This window comes from Marmota monax, unplaced genomic scaffold (genome assembly GCF_021218885.2).
Source record: "Marmota monax isolate L192 unplaced genomic scaffold, Marmota_monax_Labrador192_F-V1.1 WCK01_AAM20220418_F8-fsc00174, whole genome shotgun sequence".
Taxonomy (NCBI): Eukaryota; Metazoa; Chordata; class Mammalia; order Rodentia; family Sciuridae; genus Marmota; species Marmota monax.
In genome coordinates, this window is record NW_026694860.1 from 1,781,472 (window position 1) to 1,809,368 (window position 27,897).

The window sequence follows — 27,897 nt, forward strand, 5'->3', positions numbered from 1 at the left end:
TCAAGTATTCACAGAACATTAACTTTAACCAAATAAATTTTCTGGTAAACACTGTGAGAAACCTAGCTGCAAAATGCTCCTTTAAATCACTGAATGAGTTGACTTGTGGTATATTTGTTACTAGCCAGAAAAATGCAGGGGGAATAGCAAACAAAATAGCAACTACACGAATTCAATACTAAATTTGAAGGTAGCCTATAACAGTATCAACAACAATAAAGTAACCAATACAGCAGACTAACACAACTATAATTTAATAGCATACCTTTCATTTCCTTCCAAACACTCTTTAGTTTGTATTCCATGGCAATTACACGGCCGTATCCCTAGATAAAAGCTCCAGAAAAGATTTGCTTCTCACTTATAGGTATCAGACAGTCCTACTTAAAATCAGAAACACACTCACAATTCACTCTACTCCTTGATTAAAATGCCCAATGTTCTCCCCTTTACAGCCCAGGCCTGCTTCCAGCTGAAGGGCAGTCACGTAAAAAGTGGTCTAGGTGGCTTCCTCTCTATTTCTCTCTCTAGAGTTGCTCCCTCTCCTTGGCATTGCTTGCTGAGTTCTGAGTATTCAGGGAAGAAGCAGAATAAGGAAGGGCAAGAACAGGAAGCCCACACTTAGATGGGTCCAACATCAGTGGGCTTCACAGGCTGAGCATGCTGACAATGTTTCCAGCTGACTTCCCTGTGGACACTCAGATAGGCCCTCTAGAGCTTTCTCATCCCTGCAGGACCTCCCATTACAGCTCCCAAGAGGCAGGTTTTCCTAGGCTGCCTGCACCCTATGGCTTCTCAGCTCTCTTTGGCAGTTCATCTACCACACTTCACCCCAGGAGGTCTCTCCTCACCCTCTGACAGAAGTTCCACTTGGGTGGAACTCTGAACTCCTCCAGGCCATCTATTTACAGTTCCCTGGCATTTTTGCTCATGTAGGAGGCCCAGTTATGGTCCTGAGAAAATATAGGAGATGAGGCAGTTCTTATCTTGCCAATTGATTACTGGGAGGAAAGGCTGATATCACAAGGCACTTCTATCCCAATGCCATAGGCTATGCATACTTCTCAGCCTACATTAGGCACCTGTGTTCTATCCTCCAACAGCAGAGAACAGAGAGCAAGCTCCTTGTGGCCTTTCCTGAAGGTCTTTCTCACTAGGTTTGGGGCTCCCACTCATCACTTGAAAGAGAGTCTGGGCTCAGATTGTGCCCACAGTATAATGCTCTCATCAAATCCATGCCTTCCACATGTGAGGGACTCATGAGCAGCAGTACCTATCTTTGACCAAATCCTTTATAAATCTGGGTCTGGGGATCTGGCTTTGGAATTTGACTTTTATTTGATAGCCTCAGTCAAAAATTGCATTTAAACATTCCACATTTATTGAGCCAAGCACTCTGCTAAGCATTATCTTGCATTATTTTGTCATAGCTTCATAACAGTCACACTGGGTAGATGTTACCAGACCAATTTTGTTGCTCATTGAAGAGAGTGGGTAGCACAGCCAGGATTCAATTAGGGATCTGATGATGCTAAGATTCACGGTATCCAGTGGGTTTCAGATTAACTAAAACACCTCTGGTTCATGACAATAAAATTTCATCATCTGAATATGTGAAATGTTTACCTTTCAGTTCTTTTGATTAAAGTACAAAGGCCAAGAGTATGTTCAACTTCTCCAAAGAGAATCAGTTTCTTAAGTTACAGATTTTTTTTAAACTGGCTAAAATACATCATGATGTTCTGATCTGTCAAGTTACCAATCCCACTGACTGTGTGACTCTTGGGGCAAGGTTAATTGCCCTGTATAATCATCACCAAATAGAAGGCTTTTTATTAGGATATAGAGCTTAGCTCATAACAGATTTCTGTATATGGATTAAAAAGCTAACAAAAAAATCGAAGAGAGCTGTAAACAATATCATGTCAGTCTCGATTCATTTCTCCTCAATGTAATAAAAAATATTAGAAGTAGAAGGGTAGCAAAATATAAAGTATACCTGCAATTTATATAAATTACTAGCCTGAAAATTCAAGCCTTGCCATTTATCAAAAAGAAAAGTGCATAAATTATAGCTGAGATGTCTGGTAAGCCAATAGCTCTCTGTAATTGGAAATGATGAAAAGCAATAAAAAAATTCTCCTTTTTTAAACAAGATTGACCATTTTCTGGATCCAAATTGAAGTAGACTATGTGTAAATTAGACACAAATTTATGGATTTCACTTTAATGTACCACAAAATATCTAATAGTTTGCAAGCTAGAGATTAAAGTCAATAGATGACTGAAGGGTTAAAGTACTCCTTGTTATTTTCTTAGTAAGGGATGCAAATCACAATGATTGATATGGCTTTGGCAATTGCTATTGATTATAAAGAAAGCCCAAGCAAATGTTTGCCAGATCTTTGTAGATACAGGTTTAAGCTCTCAACTATAAAACCCAATATTTGTCAATAAATCTAGGGTTTTTAAGCACAATAAGAGTAATTTTATTTAATAGGAAAAGCATTAGAGTAGGAGACTGGAGACACTGGTTAAAATTTATCTAGTATGCAACCAAAAATATGTCAAGCTCTCTGGGCTTTGATTTTTTTTATTATTAAAATTTTAAAAGTAGGCTTTAAAAAATTCTTAAATTTCCAAATATTTCCACCTTCATGTTCAACTATTTGTGATAGTTGTTTTTTCCTCTCCCAGGATCACAGAATTCTGAAATATCTCTCCCTCTCTCTCTCTCTCTCTCTCTCTCTCTCTCTCTCTCTCTCTCTCTCTCCCCCCTTTTTTAAAGGTCCATTCACAAAACAAATAATCTTCATCTTGAAACATTTGAACCATACTTTAATATTTTCCTATGAATTGTCTAGCAGTTAGCACTTTCCTCTGGGTATCAATTTAGATCCTAAACCAGCCTTTCCTACCCACCCAAGCTCTTCATTTTATCATATAACACTGTTTAATTGTGATGACACTTATCACTGTAAAGGTATCTCTGTGAAGATAAGGGCTCTGCTGTACTGATTCAATACCTAGTCAAAGCTTGACAGAGAGTGGTGATTTACATAAATACTTATGAAATGAATGAATGATGTCATGAACTCTTGGATTTAAAGTGAAATATAAGTTTCTGAAGTGTCCACTACAAAGTTAAATAGACAATCACACAAAGACTTTCAAGACTTAAGAGTAACCTGGAATCTTACTTTTAAAAGAAGAAAAACTTAAACCAAGGATATAAATACTGGGATAGCCAATTAAGGTATATATCTAACTTTTTGACTTTTCAACATACCTCTATCTAGCATCATGGCCATTTATATGTGGTTCATTCAAGGTTTCAATTTAAACAAGACTGAAATATATACATTATTTTAAAATCAGGTAACAGAAACATCAGGGAAACTCAGTACATTGTAGTCAAGATGAAAGTACCTTTAATATTACAAAATTCTTAGGTAATCAAATACAAATTATATAAATATGGTGTTTTGTCCAGGGGGAGGGGAGGTACCAGAGATTCAACTCAGGGGCACTTGACCACTGAGCCACATCCCCAGCCTGATTTTGTATTTTATTTAGAGACAAGATCTCACTGAGTTGCTTAGCACCTCACTTTTGCTGAGGCTGGCTTTGAACTTGAGATCCTCCTGTCCCAACCTCCCGAACTGCTGGGATTATAGGTGTGTACCACCACACCCAGCATATAACTATGTTTTAAAAGTGATTTTAAGTGTTTTAGTAGTGGAGTCCATACACTTGCAAATTCTCTTTCTCAATAAAAGTGAATTCATGGGTCTCAGAACAAGGCAGAAAAGAATTTGCTTTTCCTTCTGTAATGTATTGTGCTCTTTATTACTGAACCAAAACTATTCCAAATCCTATATATTATAAGTAAATGATAATGCTTGTGCCATTTTTTATTGTGAATTACTATGAGTTCAGATTAGTTAAGCATTTCAGTAGTTCAACCTCAAAAATATATAAGGCTAACTATAAAATGTAATGGAATCATTCATAAACAAAGTCAGTGGCGTCATGATTGAATTGAGTGAACAGACTAGGGATCCTGAGTTTACATCTTTACTCTCATGTTTGCTATTTGACTTAGGGGGAAGTGCTTCACCTGTCAACTGATTAATCTACCAGAACATGTCCAAGAATTAGGATATATTGCAGAGCTATATGTAAGCATGTATGAAGAGTACGAAAAATGTTCATTGAATATTGAAAGAATTCATCTATTTCTGCACATTATTTTCCCTGTGGATTATACTGCCGGTCACCTATTTGGCTTGCTTTACAACCAGAGTAGCTGGAGAGATCCAGGTAAACTCAGATGGGGTCTGAGATTTCAGTCCTATTTGCCAGATCCAAATGCATTTATATGTAGTTGATGACAGGTACACAGGCCCAGCTTTCTCCTAAGGCTGAGGTCTTATTCACATTGCTACAGAAGTAAAAAACAGGTTATCTGGCACAAAATAAAGGAGTGCTGTGAGATTTTATCATAAGGTACTTTCATAAATCTGTCCCAACTCTACAACACAGGTCATATATTGTTCAGAATCTATTAAATAATTATGAAAGCCAAGATATTCCAAAATTAGGTTTTTAAAAGACAGAAACTAATTTTGGAACACAACATAGACATGAAGTTAGAAGCTGTCTCTGAAAGACACAAAGACGCCTAGTCAGTTCAGTGAAAAATATCAGTCTAACAAGTAGTTTGGTATTTTATAGATAAATGAATGGTTGAGTGAACAGATTTTCATTTTTCAGCAGGTCTTCTGGCATCATCTGGGCACAGTCTTATTCCTACTGACTGATAATAATCTGTTCCCATAGTGAGTAAAACAATATGACTCCATTGATTGAGCAAAGGATTGAAAATCAAGAACTCTCTGCCCTAATCTTATTCTGCCAGTGATTTGTTCTTTGACCTTAGGCAAGGAATTTCATTTCAGTTTCCTTATCTAGAAAATGAGAATAATGATCTTATCTATATACCCCACAGGGATACTTTGAGTGTCATTGTTCACAAAGGATGATAGATATTTCTAATGTGCAATGTGCAAGTTCGGGTATTACAATATCAGTATTATCAAATAGCTTTGTCTACTGAAAAGAGGCACTTCCAAAGTAACATTTTCTACTCTCTGCAACTAATGCCTAGAGAGCCCAGTGGCTACCCAACATATTCAGTGAAGAAATTGCTATTAATTCCAGGTGAGAAGATTTCTGTACTTACAAACTCTTGTTTATTTGGTCTTTGGGGGATTTGTTTGTACATTTTGAAACCATGACTCTCCCCATACTATTGCCTCAGAAGTTATGCTGAGTTAGTTCTTCACTAATAAGTAGATAACACATAACTGAGTTATTAGGCTGCATTCCCCATTAAAATAGAATTCAAGACAGGTACTTATTCTGTACTGAATTCTTGCTCAGTATTATAGAATAGAACTCCAGTATGAGCACTTTGAAAGGAGAAATTATATCTGTTTAAAACATTGAAGTGGCATCATGTTAAAGAGTTTCCCTCTTGGGCTGGGGTTGTGGCTCAGTGGTAGAAAGCTTGCCTAGCACATGTGAGGCACTGGGTTTGATCCTCACCACCACATAAAGATAAATAAATACATAAGGTGTTAAAAAAAAAAAAGAGTGGCCCTTTCCTTTTCTGGGGGAAACAACATCCATTGAAGCCAAAGAGAACAAACAGAACTGATTCTTTCTATGCATATAACTCAACTAGTGGGTGCAGAATATCCCTGGCTCCTAGTAAAGAATATTCACTGTGCTGTGGATGTTGGTTAGTAAGTTTTACTTTTAAACTGGTCAAGCGATCAGGCAAAGGTTCAAATGTCTATTTCAGATGACTCAAAAAAGCTTTTCACTAAAACAGTTATTCGAGGATATGGCTGATAGCTCTCATGTCCTTCCAGGATTGTTACAGGTCTAGAAGCCCAGCTGAGGTTACAGAGGAAACAGAATCAGAAACCAGAAACCTTTGCAGACAAAAATCAAGTTCTCTCTTCCATGCCATGAAGCACAGAAATTGTGCCCTGAACCATGTATCTGTTCAAATGCTTGTCACATTTTTTGAGGAAAACGTTGGTCCTACTCTCAAGACCCTTATAATTCAACCCTTCATGGAAATAAGCCAACCCTCCACCCCTGCATCAATTTCTGACTCCTAAATTTAATCCAATTTAGCTGGCTCCTAAATTTTCAGAACAGAATGTCGATTTTATTGTTTGTATATCTGGCATCTAAATCAGAAGGGTAAATTAACAATACATAATTGTAGCATTCAATATTTTGTCAGCTAATTTAATTGAAAGTCTAACACAGCTTCGCATGAAAACGGTTTTTGCAGTGTCTGATATTGCAGAGAAACTCCAAAAAAAAAAAAAAAAAACCAGCTTGACTCTTTATTCCTCTTGGGACTCTAACTTCTCACAAAGTATTATATCTGCAATAAATCACCAGAAATTAACATACTTGAATTATATTTTCTCAGTTTCCTGCAGAAAATCTTTCACTGGGTTAAGACAAAATGCAACATAGGAACCAGTGCTCCTACTTTTCAAAACTTACCCTAAGGAAATAATTTAAATATTTACATGCATTTATTTAGTTAGTCCCTGCCTTATTTCAGAAAGCTTCAAAGGCTTGCATAAATTTCAAAATAAAATAAAATTTAAAATAAGTGGATGAGGGCTAGGAGTGTAGCTCAGTGGCCAAGTGCATCCTGGGTTCAATTCCCAGGACCCCAAAAGTTTAAGAAAATAAAGAATATAGTGTTCTATTATAAAAAGAGATAAGAAACATATGTGGATGAGGCAAGAGCGGGTAAAGGACAGGATAATGACTCTAGGATAAGGCTGATTATGTTTTACATGGGTGGCTTCAGATGCCCATCTAAACTGGTGAGATGTAGACCAAAGATTTGGCTATGTGCTTTTCTAGCAGCTCATGGTAAATAAGGAAAAATATTCAGTTACCTCATTCCCAGAAGGAAATATTAACAAACTATTAGTCCAAAGCATTCATGTGCACGTGCATGCACACACGCACACGCACACATGCACACAGGCACACACATCTATTAATTTCTGGTATTAAAATGAGAAAGAAATTTCTCACATAGATCCTCATAAAGAGAACACAGAAAATGTAATAAGCAATATCATCAAAAACATCCTTACTGGTAAATACATCAACACACAGCCCAAAAAAGTGGTTCTTATAATTTCCATTATTGTGAGCCATTTTCCAACATGAAATTTAATAAAAACATTTGTATAGGAAACTAAAACAGCACAGTTAATCAACCAAAAGAGAAAAGGCAATATGCATTAGGATGTTCATGCAGTATGCTTATAGGATGAAATAACTGTTAAATTATAGTAAATCAAAAGCCGAATTAATTTTAAAAATTGTATAATTGCAAAAATTATCTAGAAATAATGTATTAAGTGAAATGGGGGGATATAAAATTTACAGAATATTATAATTGCAAACATGAGGATATATCTGGCAGCTCACATGTCCTGGAGCCATTTACTATTAAAGGAATCCCCCTGAGGTTCCTTGTGGAAGCCATAATTACATATGGGCAAAGATGATTAAATTTGCCAACATGAAAATAACCGTTCAACTGGCAGATTTGTGGGTGTTTTATTACATCTGTTTTCTAAACCAACTGTCATAAAGGTATATTGTCTTTAAAATAAGAATATACATATAATGCTTCTAGAATTTTTAGAGAAACAATTTAAAAATTAACTATCTACAGACAATGGCTACAGAGTTTGCTCAAAACGTTGTCCAGTGTGATACTTGATATTCTTTATATTAAGAACCCATAAAATTCATTTCTCTTTGAATTTAATTCTTAAAATCATAATTTACCTTATCTTTCATAAGCCCATGAGAAGCATAATGTTTCCCTTTTTACCTCACTTTATCTGCCAGAGAACCCCTCGCTAAACTGATTTCTAAACTGTGATAATTATCTCCCAGTAGAGGCACAGCAAGACTTATTTGTCTGTTCTTTTTCATTGATTTTTGTCTTTTATATATTTAGCTGTATTTTATGCTGTTTTGTTATTTTAAGTCAATTTAAAACATTTTGTAGACATAAATACATGCACAAATGAAATAATAAATAACAAAATGTCTTAGTACCCCGCCTAAACACACACAAAAAAATTTCAAATAAAAGTGAATTACCCAATAATGGAATAAGTTGGTTCTACAGGATACTGTTCATAGGATGTTTGAAGCTTCAAATTATGAGATTTCTCTGAAAGGACAATATTAGGTTAGACATTCCTTGCAAATTTTAGTGTTCTGTTAATGTTAATGAAAATTCATGGGGAAAATAGAAAGTGTAATGTGAACTACAAGAAGTTTTAAAGATTTTTAAAAATATTTTTAATGATGAGAAAAATAACAAGTAATTTGCTAGCTTTTTGCAGGGCTGGAATCCAAGTCTGGTCATGGAGGTGACATAATGATAGTAAGAACTATAGGAACTTTTAACCACTTATTGCCTGTTTCCTGATTGAAGAAGAAAAAAAAGATGACAATTTGTTAATTTCTCAGTAGGATGTTACATATTTCAAAGCTTTCTGAATGTTATTTCTCCTCAAAACTCCCAGAACTCTCAAAAACACCTTCCTGGGGAAGAATGTGAGCCTTAATTCTTGTTCCCCTTTGCCTCACTGAGTTCCAGTAATTAGTGGGCCCATTAAACAAAGTAAACATGAAAATCATTAAGAAATGTAATGGATGGTAATTAAAATGACTTCAGATTAATTTTTTATTTTTAATTTTCCTCTCCATTACAAAGAATTATTTTTGTGTATAAGCTAATTTACTTTCACAATAGAATATTGTCTCCTTCCATTTTTTACCTTGTTTTAACATATTCAAGGGAACTAATTTGCTAATTACTCATTCTCATTTCTAAAAACATGTAGCTCTTATCCTTCCAAATTCTCACCATATTAAATAAGGATCCATGATAAAAGATGTTTCTGCTGTTTATTTCAAACATGTATTAGACAAAGGGTACTGGGGTGGTTATTTTACGCGTCAACTTGAGTTGACTAAGGGATGCCCAGAGAATTAGTAAAATAGAATTTATCAGTGTGTCTGTGAGGATATTTCTTGAAGGATTATCATTTGAATCATTAAAGAAGAATCACCCTCACCACTGTGGGCCAGCATCATACAATCCACTGAGGGCTTGAATAGAATGAAAAGTAAAGAAATGACAAATTTGCTTTCTCTTGTTGAATTGGAAGATCTATCTTCTCCTGTCTATAGACATCAGAGCTCCTACTTTTTGGACCTTTGAATTCTAGGATTCACCCCATTGGCTCCTGTAGTTCTCAGGCCTTAAGACTTACACTGAATAATTGCACCAGCAATGGCTTTCCTGAGCCTTCACCTTTCAGATCTTGAGCCTCCTTGGCCTCCATCATAATCATGTGAGCCAAACTTCCTAACAGCATGAACACGCATGTGTGTCCATTCTCCTTTCTCTTTCTCTCTTTCAAATTTGCACGCACACACACACACACACACACAGTCATGTGCTGCATAATAACATATCATTCAACATCAGGTTACATGTATGGCAGTGGATATACTGTATAGTGAATGGAGCAGCTAGCTATTGAGGGTTCTCGGTACCTGTTTCAAGAACAGGTAGATACATAAAGGAATGCATGAATAATAAATGTATAGAGGTAAGGCCCAAGCAGAATGTGATCTATTGTATGTGTTTTAATATTTATTTCTCTTATTTTTCCCTGTAATCTCAGTTGACATAAGCAGATCCTAGCAGAAGCTTTAAGTAGTATGAATGGTTTCAATCTCTCCCTTAATCTTCTGTTCTCCACCATGAGATTGCCATAACACAGGGTAGCTCCTTTGGCCTGAATCCCAGGAAGAAAGACAGGGAGATGAGCCTGGGCCTGGCAACCCAAGCAGTGTCCAGCTGAGCCACAGCCAGCCTGCAACCCTCAAGGGACTAAGCTTTAGGTGCAAAAAGTTATTACTATAGGACATATTAAAGAAAGCATTGCAAATTCTGAATAATATTTAAAGATATCAGAAAATCCAGTTGTAGACCTAGCTATGTTTTCCCAACTGATTATCTTGGTCAAGTAACTTATCCTATCAAGCCTCTGATTCCTTTAGTTAGAAAAACTATTTTGTCTAGGTGATCCTTCCTGTTCAAATTCTCTAATACTAATGCTCTAATAAGGAGATTTACAGAAATAGAGTATAATATGGTAAACACTAAAATATCCACTTTCTGAAAGAGAAAACCAAGACACAAATTTAAACATTGAATTGAAACCTGAAAATTCTGGAGCTTAATCATCATGGCAAAGTCACAGCCAGGGAAACATGGGTTATGCGTGGAGTAATGGGGTTGACACCAGGACCTGCTCTGTTCACTGGGCTTTCCTCTGACCCTTGATAGCAGCTCTGCCAATTTACCTAATTCTCCATTTTTGTTACCTAAATTACTAAATAAACAAAATGAAATATAGACAGTACATCGCAAATTACAGAGAAAAAAGAATAAGTCTAACATCTTCTTCTGTCCATCTCACACGAAAATTGTCAAAGCTTCACAGTCCACTGTGATGCTAGGGACACTCAGCTAGAATCACAGGCAAGCTCAGTACATGTTCCTTGTTGCTCAGGTTTGAGCACTAATGACAAGAGCAAATGTTATATGGCTTTCTTTGTGCCAAGTTGCATTCTAAGCACTTTTCATTTATTAGATCATTTAATCCAAATAACATCATAAAAAGGTAGATGCTCTTTTCTTTATTTTTTTACTTTATAAATTTCTTTATTCTTTTTAATTAGTTATACATGATAATAGAATGCATTTATACACTTTGATGTTTAATACATAAATGGGGTATCATTTCTCATTTTTCTGATTGTACATGTTGTAGAATCACACTGGTCATGCAGTCATATATGTACATAAGGTAATATATAATATAATATACATAAGGTAATAATGTCTGTTTCATTCTACAGTCCTTCCTCTACCCATATATCCTCCCTTCCCTTCACTCCCTTCTACCTAATCTAAAGTAACTCTATTCTTCCTAGCAGCCCCCCTTATTATGAATTAGCATCTGCATATCAGAGAAAACATTCAGCCTTTTAGTTTTTTTATTTCATTTAGCATGATATTCTCCAACTCTGTTAATTTACAGGCAAATGTTATGATTTCATTTTTCTTTAAAGCTGAGTAATATCCGTGTGTGTGTGTGTGTGTGTGTGTGTGTGTATCATATTTTCTTTATCCATTCATCTATTGAAGGACACTTAGGTTGGTTCCATAGGCTGTGAATTAAGCTTCTGTAAACATTTATGTGGCTGGGTCACTGTAGTATGCTGATTTTAAGTCCTTTGGGTATAAACCGAGGAGTGGGATAACTGGATCAAATGGTGGTTCCATTCTAAGTTTTCAGAGGAATCTTCATACTGCTTTTGATATGGTTGCACCAATTTGCAGTCCCACCAGCAATGTGAGTGTACCTTTTCCCCCACATCCTCGCCAACATTTATTGTTGCCTATATTCTTAATGATTGCCATTCTGACTGGAGTAAGATGAAATCTTAGAATAGTTTGAATTTGCATTTCTCTAATTGCAAGAGATGTTGAACATTTTTTCATATATTCGTTGATCAATTGTATTTCGTTCAGTGAAATACAAAATGTATATTACATGTATTATATTTTGTATTACATGTAATACAAAAACAGACTGAAATGTCTGTTCAGTCCCTTAGCCCATTTATTGATTGGACTACTTGGTTTTTTGGTGTTAAGTTTTTTGAGTTCTTTATATATCCTAGATATTAATGCTTTATCTGAGGTGCAGGTAGTAAAGATGTTCTCCCATTCTGTAGGTTCTCTCTCCACATTACTGATTGTTTCTTTTGCTGAGAAGAAGTTTTTTAGTTTGAATCCATCCCATTTATTGATTCTTTTTTTTTTAATTTTTTATTGTTGGTTGTTCAAAACATTACATAGTTCTTGATATATCATATTTCACACTTTGATTCAAGTGGGTTATGAACTCCCATTTTTACCCCGTATACAGATTGCAGAATCACATCAGTTACACATCCATTGATTTACATGTTGCCATACTAGTGTCTGTTGTGTTCTGCTGCCTTTCCTATCCTCTACTATCCCCCCTCCCCTCCCCTCCCCTCTCCTCCCCTCCCCTCCCCTCCCCTCCCCTCTTCTCTCTCTACCCCCTCTACTGTCATTCATTTCTCCCCCCTTGTATTATTTTTCCCTTTCCCCTCACTTCCTCTTGTATGTAATTTTGTATAACCCTGAGGGTCTCCTTTCATTTCCATGCAATTTTCCTTCTCTCTCCCTTTTATTGATTCTTGATTTTACTCTTGTGCTTTAGGAGTCTTGTTAAGGAAGTCAGATCCTAGGCTGATGTGGTGAAGATTTGGACCTACTTTTACTTCTAGTAGGCGTAGGGTCTCTGTGCCTAAGTCTTTGATCCATCTGAGTTGAGTTTCTTGCAGGGTGAAAGATAGAGGTTTAATTTCATTTCATTACATGTAGCTTTCTGTTTTTCCCAGCACCATTTGTTGAATAGGCTATCTTTTATCCAGATAATTTTTTGTCCCCTTTGTTTAGTACGAGATAATTGTGTTTATGTGAGTTTGTCTCTGTGTCTTCTATTCTGTACCATTGGTGGTAGATGCTCTTTTTAATTTCTACTCTTCTGAAAAGGAAACTGAGGCATGGAAAAGCAAAGTGATATGCCCAAAGCCACTACTAGTAGGAGAAAGAACCCAAACCAAGCAAACTGGCTTCACAATTCTGTATTATAAGCACCAATTCTGTTAATGGGATTATCCAGTTGAAACTGTGATGACATTATCTTTCCAATCAAGATAATCTTAGCATAAAATTCTGCTTTCAGTTTTCTTTCAAATTCCCAATGTAAGAAAACCATCACCAATTCTACTCCACCTATTATTATTATTATTATGCCTACTACTGTGTACAGAAAAATAAAATGTTTCCTCAATTTTGATTACTTGTTTACTTATTAAAAACTAGAGTATCACAAAAAATAGTTAACTTTCCTTCATAACTATGTCCTTTCTTTGTGGTTGGCACCTCTTCTCCACTGTCAACTAGGATGTTTGTTCTAGAGGAAGAGTTTGTCTTGTTTTCCATTGTAGCTCAGTCATCTGAATACTAACAGATGCATAGTAGGCATTAAATAAATATTTGATGGATGAATCTCAAGTTATTTAAGGCCTGGATTATCTCTTTGTTCAGAAATATACATGTAACAGCAATATAGAAAATGATGTTCTCTATAATTATATAAAAACAGGCAATATAATTTTTTGTTTTTACCCTTTATTTTATGCTTTCTCCTCCTCCATATTTTAATTTTCACAAAACCTTTTTACAAACATCTGCAGGTGGTAAAGAAATAGCTCTGCAGGGAGAAGGGATTGGAAGAAAGTCCCTGCCCTACTGAAATAAATAGGAAAATAAATTTAGTCCCTGTCATGCATAGGCTTTTAAGACAACAGAATACTTTCTCAGATTATAGTTTCTGTGCCAAAGTTTCTAATAAATTAATGCAAAGCACGTTTCTAAAATGCATTAGAAATGATTTCATGATTGATGGGATACCGATAAATAGTTATAAATTAGCTAATATGCATATATCATTTTAAATCATAGTTTAAAATTGGAGCTACTATCTTATTAAATTTGACTGTATTTATTCATTCAGCTTTTATATTATGAACACATTTTGCATAGCAATCACCACATAGATAATAGATGTCAAAATCATTAAGAAAATTTAAACCTTCTTCAATCTTTAGAGATTAATAAAGTTAAACTTCTGCCAGTTGCGTACATTTTCATTTAGAGCACAAGTTTCTAGAAATAGAAATATTTTGAAATTATAAATTTGTTTTCAGCTAAAATCAGATATCTTCCCCCTCTCTGTAAATGAATGGGCTATGAAAACTAAAAACAAAACCCTGTATTTTGTTTGTATAATGGTATGTTATTTCCTGACACTCCACACGAGGGAGCAAATTTGATTGAAAGTCTTCCAATGGCTCATACTCAGAGTGGGAACAGAAAAGCTGCCATAGGGTCTGGATTTCAAAATAAACGGTTCACATACAGCACACATAAAATAAATTGTAGACAATGTCTCTGTACCAACACATAAAATACTCTAGGAAGATTTGATTTTGTAGTATTTTTTCAGTAATACATTTTTTCCACTTAGAGTAACAGAAAGAAATCTCTTGCATAATTTACTTTAAATTGATATGCAATGCTTGTTTAGATGTTACTTACTTGAGATATAAACTGGAAAAAACTTCTCAGGGCTAGAGGAAAGAAGGAGGAGATAGGAGGGTTGTAGGTCACTGGCTTTCATTTACTGAGCCAAGACATCTTAATTTTCTGTTCAATCCAAAAGTGACACCATGCTTTTTGAAATATTCTTCCTTCTTCTCTTTGCCCCCCTTTGTCTTCACTGCTCAAGATCTTTAATCCTTCTTTTTTTTTCCAGTATGAGATTATTAAGTTAATATATGGACCAAAGAACCAGAGAGACCTGTCCATCTCACTTCTGGTACTGTCATGCTATCTAAAAATATAACCCATATTGAATTTATCATGACCACATTGATAACATTACAACCTAATACCTTTGTTAGTTATTCAAGCATACGGATGATGGATGGGCAATTTACAGATCTGCCAGTTATTTGTTAAAGAAATCAAAAGTGTGTCAGAAAAAAATAATTTTCAATTCTTAAGGAGCATTATGATTTTTTAAAGAAAGAAAATTCTTAAGAATGGACATTATCTCAACAAAAAATTAACTTTTGTGCACACTGTTTTTCTTAGTTTCACTCACTACCAGGTACAGTGCAAATTGTTTCATCTCTCCCATCATGCCTACCTTACTAATCCCTTCCAGAAAATCAATTGTTCTGTTTTGTTGAGCACTGTACACACAACTTGATCATTATACTTGTCACAATGTAAGCTACTTAGTTGCCTACACAATCATGCCTCATAGTAAACACAAATGAAAGTGAGTGAATGGATGACTTGAAGAATACATTTATGTTTTTAAAAGAGTACAAAATGTCCCTCCCAATATTTCTGAAAATTCTTTTTCTAAATGAAAGCAAGGTGAGGCAAGGAAAAAAGTCAGTAGCATCCTTTTAAAATCGTCCAGCTTTCATAAACAAGCATTTATCAAAAAACCAACAAACAAAAAAATCTTTGTGTATGCCAGACATGGTGCTAAGTCTTGAGTACCTTGCTCAAAGAAAGTGAAAACAAAGATTAGGAAGCTGGGAAGTTCAAGCCTTAATCATGCAATAGCTGGTGTGAATCTTTCAAGAAGCACAGTGTGATCTAAGGCAATATGAAAGATTAAGCTGGAAATGGTTTCAGCTTAAAGGGCTGAAATGCAAGGTAAATAGGAATTTATGTGGCTTGTAAAAGAGAGCTATTGAAGGCTTTCGACTCCTCCAGATAAAAGAGAAGAATGAGATATGATAACCAAATGCAATACCTAAGCCCTTATTGTATCAGCCAACAAATAAATAAAGAGCTAGAAAGGACATTTGCAGAGATCTGAGTATGTAGTCTGTAATAGAAACCAGTGTGAAATTTTCTTGGCTTAATAATGGCACTATGGAAATGGGGAAGAGTGTCTGCAATCATAGGACATGCAGACTAATATTAAAGTTTATAGAGCTGAAGCCACCTGAAAACTGTAACTTATAAGTAGATGTATGAAAATGCAGACATATGAGTGATGGAGAAAGTAAACATCACAAACTGTTAACAGCTGGCAAGTTTAGGTGAAAGTATGCAACTTACCAACTTTATCAATAAAGTTAGGCCCCCAAAATGTATATATATTTTTTCACTTTATCAATAGAGGAAAAATTTATATTGGGTGTTCGTTTCTGATATTATAAAGGAGAATTCTAAGTCCAATTCAATTTTCATTCTTTTGTGATTTTTTTTCCTGGGTGCTCACAGATTTTTTTTTTCATTTATCCTTGACACTAAAGTACTTTTAAAAGACACCCTAGGTATAGAGTTTTTCATATATTTTGTTTGTAACTGCATTCTTTCAATTTGCAAACAGGTTTATAGAACAAAAGCCCAGGAAAATTTCCTTCTACTACATATTTACTATTGTTTGCATTTAATTATTCTGATAAGTTTCTAAGATATATCTCCTGTTTATGCATCATCTGTCTTCACAAACTTTGATCTATTTTTCTTATCTCTTCAGAGAGCTTCTCAAGAATGCCCTTTATATCACTGAAAGCTTCCCTGCAGTGCCAATTTTACTGTTTGCTATCTCTCATCTATTGCCTTTTCATGCTGCTTTTTATACCTAATTTCATAGAATGTGTGCTTTCTTGTATTCTATGATTTCAAACCAAATGGTTTTCAAAATTTTTCTTCTGTTCCTTTTAGTGAATGTTTTCTCTACCTTCAGGTTTGCCATCTCTTATGCTCCTATTTTTTTCCAAACCATGTTTCATATAAAAGCAAATAATTCTATGCCAACTAGTTTGGGAAATTCTCCATTGAGAAAATACAATTATTTTTCCATCAGACTCCAGAGACTCTTTAATATGCTTTGTAGAGTCAAGACAGAGGAAATGTAGTATGATGTTCTTTTAATGCCCTTAACTGCTGAACCTTCTGTTCTATGGAACATTGTTGGCTTTCCAAATAATTCATGTTTTATAAAATAATTTGGGAAATTCTGTTATTGAGTATCCAGAATGTCATGATCTCTTTTCCTTTTATATTCATCCTTGAGTGAAAAAAAAAACTGTCATTTATGGAAAAACATATGCACCTGTGCTCATCTATCCATTTGGAGAGGATACATTTCCTTTTGTTAGCTCAGACATAGCAGGGCTACTAAGTCACCAAGCTTCTAAAGATTGCCTAAGTCTAGCAAACATCCAACCCCCATGGGTTTGCTGGAAGAAGGGTGGATCTTCTCCTACTCTCCTGGCATGCTTTCTGGCAATTAAAAAAAAAAAAAAAAGAATTCAATACTTTGTCATTGCTATGGTCTAATGATTTGTGTACCCACCTCCTTTTCCCACCCTCAACCCCCTCCCCCGCCCCCCCAAAAAGTCCATCTATTGAAGTCCTAATTCACAACATGATGGTACTTAGAGATGAAGCCTTTGGGAGACAATTAGAGTTAGAGAAGATCATGAGGGTAGAGCTCCCATTATAGGATTAACTTTATAAGAGGAAGAAACCAGGACCTCTTTTCTGTCTCTGTCACATGAGGATACAGCAAAGAAAGCAGCTGTCTACACACCAGACATTTAGCCCCCTGCCCCCAAACACCAAAGCTGACAGCGCCTTGATCTTGGACTTTCAGCCTCAAGAATGTGAGAAATAAATATTCATTGTTTCAAACCATCTCAAATTGCTTAAGACAGTAATGCTTAGTGGTTTATGTTTGTTTAGTAAGACAAATTTGTGCAAATGACTACAAGAGAGCCATGCTTTTAATTCCCTTTATTTCAAAAGGTCAGCTTCACACGCCAGTCTGCAACACACTATTATCAGTCATCATTTTTCACACTTGTAACATTTGCTGGGTGGGAAGCTGTTGTGCCTTGGATGTAGAAAACGAGGGGCAACACATGGATGCTTCAGAAAGGCCCAGATCAATATCAGTTCCACACAGGAGAGCACAGACCGACTAGTTTCCTGGTATGTTAGTAAGCATTTTGTGACAGTGATTAAAATACCTGAGATAAACAATTTAAAGGAGGAAAAGCTTATTTTGGCTCACTGTTTCAGAGGGTTTAGCCCATGGTGAGTTAGCTCCATTGCTCTGGGACTGAGATGAGAAAGAACTTCATGGCAGAAGGGCAGAAGACCAGAAATGTACATGAGAAAAAACTGCTCAGCTCATAGCAGCCAGGAAGGGAGGGGGGCAGGGAAGAAAGGAACTGAGACAAAATATGGCCTTCCAGAGCATGCTCTCAGAGACTTGCTTCCTTCACCAGGCCTCACCTCCTAGTAGTTCATTCAACAATGGATTAATCCACTGATAAGGTCAGAGCCCTCATGATCCAATCATTTCCTAAAAACCCACCTCATGACATTGCTACATAGGGACCAAGTCTTTAAGTAACATGAACCTTTGGAGAACATTCCAGATGATTCAAACCATAACACCTTGTCCATACAAAGTGAGCAAAAGTCAAAGCATCCTTCTACCTTCTTCTTGATCATCCCTAATCTGATGCCAAGGTCAAAGTCTGTTTCAGCCACTTACAACATCTCAGTTTCTCTACATTCCCTGGGAATCTGGGAAAAATATCTATCCAGATTCTAACAAATCACTGATTGATAGACTTAGTTTATAGGGCTACTATAATTCTGCATCTCTCACATCTGTTCTTGAACAGTTGAAGAGAAACTAAGGGGATGCCAAGTTCAGAGATTCTTAGTTTAGCCACAAGATTGATCTGTAACTATAACATGAGACAAATGTAAATAAAGAATCAATTTAATTTGGTAGCATTATAATGAAAAAGAAAGGAGTTGAATGTATTATGAATTACAAAAAGATAGCAACTTCACTGACCTCTATAGGACTTATCAATAAAATTTCTACTTATTTAATATCTGAAATTGACTTTTATAGTTACATTCAAAGTGAAATAATATGCATCACTTCTTTGTTGCTCTTGCCCTCAAATAGCTCAAAAATGTTTTAATAAAACTAAGTACACATAACAAGAAGTCCTTTCCTTAATGCATCAATATTAGGGGTTCACAGACAAGCAAAAAGGGGAAGGTGGGGGGATGATAAAGAATAAGTCCTATAAAGAATACTATGGATTCCTTGTGGATTTCTCCATAAGTCAGTGCCCTGGGGGGGGAAGGTATTTTGCCTGTGCATGTGAGTATATACAGACAAACACAAATATGTGTACTGCATAATAAAATGTTTATTTAATTTTATAGAGTATTTAAGACATTTGAAATATAACTTATTAGTAGCAATGATAAGAAAAGCCTCCATATACGATAACTCACAAAAAGTCACTTGCAATTATAGTCAATGATATTTGCAATTAAGCTGAACACAACTAAATTATGACTTTAATTAAAAGGCATTTTCTAAGATGGCACCAACATGTTTAAAATTTAATACATTTTATATGAGATACCAGAGTTATCAACATAAAATTCCCTTTCTGCAGCATGTGCACTTTTTAAAAAGCAAAACATCTTTAACCAACATCAAAATCCTCCCAGAGTCCACAGAAGTTTCATTACATAATAAATCCAAGAGGCAATTTTTTTTCCAGTCATTTAATACTTGGCCCTACTCAGGATAAAGAATTGTATTTACATTCATGGCTAAACCAGAACAGGATACTGAGAAACGCTAGTGGTCACAAGGTTCACATCAATTTTCAATGAAGAATGAATGGATGGTTCAGAAGACTGACAAGGAAACCCTGAACTTTTGCCACTGGGCCAAACTTAGTTTAGAATGAGTCAGCAGATCTGGAAGATCTGGGAGCAATAATGGTAGCTGAGTAGCCTCTGTAAAGTGACTTTCAGTCTGAACTCCGGCGCCTGGCAGAGAGATAGAGGGTAACACTAACAAGTGATATCCTTTTCCAATTTGTCTCTTCTATAAAAGTCTTATTACCTGGAAAAAACTAACCTGTCAAGGTGTGAAACTGTCTTTCTAACATAAGTCTGAAACACAACAGATAGGAGAATTATTTGTGATCTTACACAGCCCAGACTTCAAAGGTTTTTAAAAAGTGACAGTGGCCTTGCTTAGCTTTTTTCCTAGTAGACCATAGTATGAAGAGGTAAGCATTAGAGGGTCTACTATCTTCACAGAATTAGTAGAAACTATAGAGATAGAAACATGCATGCAACAGAAGCAATGAAAATGTTTATTCTGCTCAAGGAGTTTACAGTCTAGTTTGAAAGGCACATTGTTACCCATAGTGAACGAGTTGCTCATAAATAAGTGAATCTTTCAATGTGTAAGTTCAAAATGAAGTATACTCACAAGGTCAATGGTTAACATGAGAACATTTCCTAAGGAAGCTGCTGTTGCTCTCATAACTTTGTGTGTGCATGTATGCAAGTGTGTGTGTGTGTGTGTGTGTGTGTGTGTGTGTGTAATGAGGGATTGAACTCAGGGGCACTCTGAAACATACCCCCAGCCCTTTTTATTTTATTTTGAGACAGAGTCTCACCAAGTTGTTCAGGCTGGCCTCCAACTTGGGATCCTACTGTCTCAGTCTTCTGAGTCATTGGCATGCACCACCATGAGTGACTTGTTCTCATTATTTTTGGATTGCCTTCAGAATTAACTTATAAGTCATGCAGAAATAATAACATTTATACATCTATGGTATCATTCAGGTTATTCATCCATATTATTCAGAAAGTTGCTTCAGATAATTCTGGTCATTTCACAGTACCAATGTTCCCCTTAATAAACACGTAATTTCCCCATCGTAGGAATATTACATACTACATCAAGAGCTATTCTTTCTTTGTTTTTTTTTTTAGGAGCATAATGACCAGCCTATAAATTTATTTGTCCCTCTCCAGTACTCTAGAAGTTTTCTGGGATGTATCAAAGCAGGAATGAGACTTAGGGGAAAAAAAACAACACATTAATCTCATGGAGGTAGAGGCTAACATTTGATTGATCATGATCCTTTGGCTGGATTACACAGTCCACTTGGTTTTAGTCAGCTTTTTTGCCATTGTAATTAAAAAAGACTTGACAAGAGCAATTACAGGAGGAAAATTTTATTTTGAGGCTCATGGTTTCAGAGGTATCAGTCCATAGATGACTAACTCTATTCCTTAGGACTTGAGAGGAGGCAGAACATCATGGAGGATGACACCAGGAAGCAAAGAGAGCACTCTGCCATCACCAGAAACAAAATATATACCCCAAAGGCACACCCCACAATAATCCACCTCCTCACGCCACACCCAACTTGCCTACAGTTACCACCAAGGTATTCCATATCAGGGGATTAATTTAATGATTAAGTTGAAGATGTTATGTAAGACAATGCAAGAAAGTGCAGAGATGAAATGATCAGGTTATAACATCTTCAAGAGCCATTCTTTGTATGAAGACAATTCTACCATTTGTGCAATACTTTGAGCAACAGTGATCAATTACATTGGAGAGTAAAACATTCATTTGGTCCTAAAAATTGTAGAATATAATTCTAGAATATTTACTTTAAGATAAAATTATGTCACAAGAAAGCATGTCTTACATCCTCTAGAAAAGACTTCACAGTAACCATAAACTTATTACAAAACTCTGGCATATTCTATGGGACCTATATGTTCACTGTAATGAAATTCAAATTCAGGAAATGCTATCCTCAAAATCAGTAGAAACAACTCTGAACCTGGTTTAAGGACTGCCTGGTTAGTCTTGGCTCAATTAACCTCAGTTAAAGTTTTAAAAATAAATAAACAAGAAACAGCTCACAAAAGAATGTGAACTACTACTACAATGTCCACTCATAAGTACATCAAACAACTCTGAGGCTCTTTGCCCTGGTTCTCCCTTCTCTCTCACTACAAATTACATCCTCCTACAGACTTCATTTGGCTGAAGCTACCACGGCCCCCCAACTCAAGTCAGAAGTCTGACAGCCAATTTTCACCCTCCTTTACTTTACTCTATTTCTGATCAACCACCAATTCCCATGGGTTCTATCTTCTAGATATCTCTCACCTCTATTCCCTTCTCTTCATTTCTCATAACTTGATCCTTACTCAGGCCGACATCTGTGCAGACAAGTAGGACTTTAAGAAAATCCTAGGAGCTCTTTCTGGATTGCAATGCAAAGGGTCCACTGAGCGTGAATACCATCACCCCCACCCAGCAAAAAAGGTTGCACCTAAACTCAGCTCCTACTGGCCCCCCAGTTGCTTCTCCTGAGAAAGACAAGCTGAAGTTTCCCACATTACCTGAAGTCCATAAGTTCTAGGCTTTCCAAATAACCCTGCAAATGCCTGACATTACAATGAGACTGCTAAACCCAAAGTAGTCTTCTTATCCCTAGTCCTAGGATCGCTCTCACACTTGCCCCATGAAGAAGGAGAAGGAGAAGGAGAAGGAGAAGAAGAAGGAGGAGGAGGAGGAGGAGGAGGAGGAGGAGGAGGAGGAGGAGGAGGCCATAGAATGACCATATTGCTTTGATGGGGGACACTGTGCTGGAACAGGGACTTAATGTGCAACCCACCAATTTGGGTTCCAAAATGCTTTTCTGCAGAAAAATGATGGACTCTGCCTCTCACCTGATGGACCCTGCCTTTCACCTGTGACTTCAGAGAGCAGCAAGGGATGCCCTTGTCTTTGCTCTTCTCACATCTCCCCAGACTTCTGTTTATAAATCTCTCATCCATACTTCACATTAAAGGCAACTACCTAAAACAGATCAGATCAATTACTTCCTGCCTAAGACTTTCCTTTGTAGAACAAAGCCCAAATTTCTCAGTATGGTGAACAAAGTCCTCAACCTTCTAGCTCCAACTTTCCCCACTCATTTTCTGCCCCTCCATCCACAGAGACACACAGACACACACACTTCACATACACACATCCTTCCACTATCCTACACCTTTCCCACCACTGCACAAAACACAAAATGTACTCAGAGGTCTGTGTACTTGTCGTTGACAAAAATAATCACACTGCCACCTTTTAACACAAATTGACAGAGAACACAAATGCTCCCTCCCCCAGGAAGCCCTCCCCAATCTTCTTGGGAGGCTTGGCCCCTGCCCCTCTTCTCTCACAAGACTACTGTATTATATCTAGACTTAATCCAGAGACTGTTCCCTTCTGAGCTTTGCTTCCCTTCACCTAGCAGAGAGCCTAGCACATAATGGGCACTCTGAATATTTGTTGAAGAAATAAACTAATGTATAAATAAACAAGCTCATCACCAGGAGGCATTGTCAATGAGCCCTTTTGTCTGTCTTCAATTAAGTCACTTTTTCAGCTACCTGCAAGCTGCTATTATTTGTTCTTTAAAGTGTTTCACCAAGGATGAATCTGGAAGTCTCTTTCCTACTCTGTAAGATTTTTGTTGTTGGTGTTTGTTTGTTTGTTATTGTTGTTGTTGTTGTTGTTTTGGTGGTGATGATGAGTGAACCCAGGACTGCGGGTATATTAGGCAAGCACTCTACCAACTGAGCTATTTCCCCTTCCTTCTCTGTAAGTTTTATATGTAAATCATCTAAAGCAAAATTATAATGTGCAATGAGTTTTGAAAAACTCTCGACAGCTCAATTTTAGCCCTCAATTTGCACGTTCCTTAAAATTTACTTTAAACAATAGTATCAACGCTTTATAGGACACCAAATATTAAATTAATATTAATGGTAATAACAATAATAATTTCCTTTTTGTTTTTTCTCTATTTTCCATATTTTTATTAGTGCATTATAGTTGTACATAATGGTGTAATAATTTCCTTTTAAGTAATTGACTGATGTCAAGAAGTAGCCAAACCAGTGACATGCAGTCAGAAATTTATATTTTTCATCAGAAAAACAATTCACTACCAATGACAAATAACAGTAGGGCCACTAAAACTACCTGTCATGCATCTAATGAAGACAGATTCTCTGGCTACCACATATAATATGTAATATCCAAAAGCACTGCTGTAATTCACAGCTAATTAGTGTCTTGCAGTTATGAGAGGTGTCATGGCCTAACTCTCTTTTCCGATCTACTCAGACCTCACAAGAGCCGACAGTCACGCAAGGACCACAACAACCCAATTAGCACCCACCCCAACCTTGGGTTGCTGCTTCTCAGAGCCACCCCAGCATCAATAAATCATGCTCTCTCATGAAGCTCTTCCCTGACAGCTGCAAGCCAGTGCTGCCCAAGGAATAAGACAGTACTTCTAAGGAAAACTCATGTGGGAAAGATGGAGATAGAAAAGGGATATTATTTGCCTGCCTTTACCTGCACAGCAGTCAGCAAAATTGAAGACCATCAATTCTGACTGATTAAGGAGACAACTGCACTAAGAAATAAATCCATGAGCGGTACATCTGAAGATTTTTAGTGATAATCAACAGTCAGCAATTGGATTGTTTGTTTATTTAATGTGGATATACTGAAGACCTTTTTCTTTCCATTTCCCCCCCACACACACATAGCCTTCCCTCTGGCTAATAAGAAAATTTTCCTTTCAGTAGAACATAATAGGATGCATTTACTTTATCTCCTAGTGAATACACGGCAAAAGATAATTTGTTTGAAAGACTCTAAATTGTTTGACTTCATTGAAAAAGAATCTATAATGATATGCTGGTCTCTGAGCAAGGCCTACAAAGCTTCCTAAATCCATAAGCAAGCTCTAGAGTATTCACAGCACACAACAGCCAATATCCTCGTAATTTTGTTCTAAGCCTGTAAATCTGTTTTGCTCCATAATATTCTTTTTAGAGAATGTTCTGAGCCATTGCTATAGCCTAAATGTTATTCAAAGATAAAATCACGTAATTCAGCTGTTGCTGTTATTTTTCTCATGGAGATATTAGTCTTCTGTATTTTTAATGCTGATCTGAAACATTTCACCTAGCCGTAAATGACTACTGCCTAATTTAATATATAAATATTGTCAAACTCAAATAAACTAACATGAATGCATTTAAACAAGGAATTCTCATGTATCTCTTCTTATTAAGCATAGAGACTTCAAAAAGATTCAGTTTTCTTCATCCATACATAGTATGCTCATGAAAATACTTAAATATTCAAGTATTTATCTACAAGAATCTTCACTATATCATATTTTATAATAGCAAAATCACTGAAAATAACAAAATGTGCAAAACTTGAAATAGGTCAAATAAAATGATCGTATGCTTATACAGTGGAATGTTATGTAGCTTTTAAAAAAAATATTAAAAGGCATGCAAAAATGGTCACAGGATACTGCAAAACAGAATTTAAAATGGAGCCTGGATCCACATTACACATGCACACAAAATTGTGTATATACATATGCTTATATATGCACATAGACATACATATACATAGATAGACTTTTCCATATTTACAAGATGGTCTCAATTTTGTTTCCTGTGTATGAAGGTGTGAGTGTATATGATGCAGATGGAGTGTAGAAAAAAAGGTTGACAGAAAAAATATTTCAAACACAAAATTTATTTTCAGAAAGTGATATGTTAGATAATTCTTATTTGAGTTGTTTCTGTTTATATAAATTTTTAATTTTTTTATAATCAGAACAATGTTATATAAAATATTCATGTCACCTGAATTTGTACAGGTATACATTAGTGTGAAGTCCCAACCAGGTAGGGTATTATTCTGAGCTCATAATGAAGTATTTTGATTACTGCCCTGGGTATAAGCAACTTTTAAAAGGTTAGGGACATGTTAAACTTGGACACATTTCAAGAATGATAATCAGAACAGCGTTATCTAACCTCTCATCCATGAAGGTAGGAGTTGAGTCAAATCCACATGATTTTGAAAAATCATATAGATTTAGTATCAGAATAGGCAAAAGGACCCTCTGCAAAATCTGACTCAATAATACCATTCTTGATTTTCTCCAGCTCCAACCCACCTGCTCTAATATTTGGGACCACCAGGTAAGCAGAAAGGTAACAGATGCCAAAAACACATTTCATGACCAGAGTACAGGTTCAAAGTTCCCAACACATGGGGGCTCAGGACCTGCTTCACTGTGATACCATGAAGCTGTCCTGACTCCTAGCTCTGAGCCAGGCAGACACAGTGAGGTATGGGACATCACATGTACTAAGCACTTACTCCAGATCCGAAGGAATGAAAGGAAGCAAAGTCTCTTCCCCTACAAGGTTTACATCTAGTCAGGAAAATTGAATAAGAGGACAATAACACAAAGGACAGGCTTTTTTCCACTGGAGATCAGGATAAGGCAAGAGGAGAGAAATTTTGATATTTAGAGCTGAACTAGTGTAGAGACTTTAAGAAAAGGCCATTCTGCAACACTGCAACATAAACCTTTAAAGATATTTGAAAGCAAAGACCTGCATGTATCACCTGAACTCTCAAAAGTTCTTTCTCAGGTCTCCTAAGCTTCTGTATTTTCTAGGGTGGAGAAACATGTACTTGACCTTCAGCCGGAAAACTACATTTGATGACATCATACATATCATGAGTTAATTAAATGCATTTGCATTCAGCATTTCAATTCACTTCCTATTTACCAGGCAAAGACAGGTAAAATGCAAATGCATACATATGTGTGTGTTTGTATGTGTTATAATATGTTAAAATTTATACATTACATATACATTATAATGCATATATTATATGTGTGCATATGTGCATATATACAATTATATCATGGCCAAATTAAATTTGAAGACAGTATAGTTTTGTTTCTTGCTTATCATTTCCCTAAAAGGATCCTAGATAATGCTGAAGTGAAAAAACACAGCCAGATTCATGTGCTTACACTTTCATATCTAGAGTACATATATTTGAAACTGTTTATAGAGACTACTAGCCATAGGAAAATTTTTGTGTTAATTTTTATATTACTCCTGAGTAGTTCTGTAGATTTAATTTTGGAGTTATTATGAAGAAAACAAAAGAAGGCAAGTTTAACATGTCCATATCCACACAGCAGGTTCATGAGTGCAGACTCTCAAATTTATATTCCAACTCCACTAAATAATGTCCATACCTGAAAGGGAGAAATCTCCTTTCTGGCTTTCACTCTCTCTGATGAGAAAAGCACCCGTCTGATTTTCTGAATATAATAGTTGCTTTTCTGCATCTGCTCTTTTAATTGCTCCAAAGAACCACCTAAAAAGAGAGAGATGTAAAACCTTAATTAAACATCAACATTCAGTTTTAAAAGCAAGAAACTTAGCAAGAAAGTGTCCTAACATCAGAAACATCTGACACACTAAATAAATTGTTACAAATATAAGTAGTGACTTTTGCACTTGAATGATTTTTCAGGATGTCCATAAAAATAAATTATGAAGCAGAAACTTGGGGGATGCCTGCTCCACACCCCTCCTCATCCCTACAATCTGAGATCTTGTTCCCTCTTTCTATCAAAGCCAAAGCCCCTCTATAGTCCTTGTCATGTAAGCCAACATGATCCAGTCTATAAAATTACTCATCATCACTATCCAAATGTCCACTGCTTACCTAATACCACCTAGATGTTAGGAGGCAAATATTTCAATTAATATTGCAGTGTGAGGGATTAAAAGTATACTTCCCCCAAACATTAATTCCTTTCTTTTCCCATCTCCATTGGGGCCCAACCCCACTAAAATATATGTAAGAGGAATTTATTAATACAAAGGAAACTTTAGTCAATGAAGAGATTACATGAAAAAGCTACTTCTGGCTGAGAAGTACCTTCTTGGTGCCACCTCACCCTTTGTCTTTACCCTCTTATCTTTACCCTTTCAGAAATATAAGAGTTAGATACAGAGATTCTATTTCAAGCTTTGACTCATGAATGAATCCATTGGCAAGCAGTCACATGCCATGCCTAAATCAAAAAGAGGGGAAAGTGCAATCCACCATTTACCAGAAGACAGAGAACTAGAAACACTGGGGGGAACTAAACTAATGGATGCCACACTGATTCAGTGTCAGCACCAAATTAACAGTCATAGACTATTATTGGTCCAACAGAAACAATGAAAAACATGGAAAAGTTCCAAAG

General features: G+C 36.1%; 1 protein-coding gene across 1 annotated transcript in view; it reads right to left on the minus strand.

The window, feature by feature from the left end:
- Nucleotides 1-27,897, minus strand: part of Frk (fyn related Src family tyrosine kinase) — a 100,695-nt gene that overhangs the window by 22,747 nt on the left and 50,051 nt on the right. Inside the window, exon 3 of the mRNA XM_046426446.2 lies at nucleotides 26,893-27,014. Within this exon, the coding sequence (XP_046282402.1) occupies nucleotides 26,893-27,014 (122 nt within the window). The remainder of the gene's footprint in view (nucleotides 1-26,892; nucleotides 27,015-27,897) is intronic.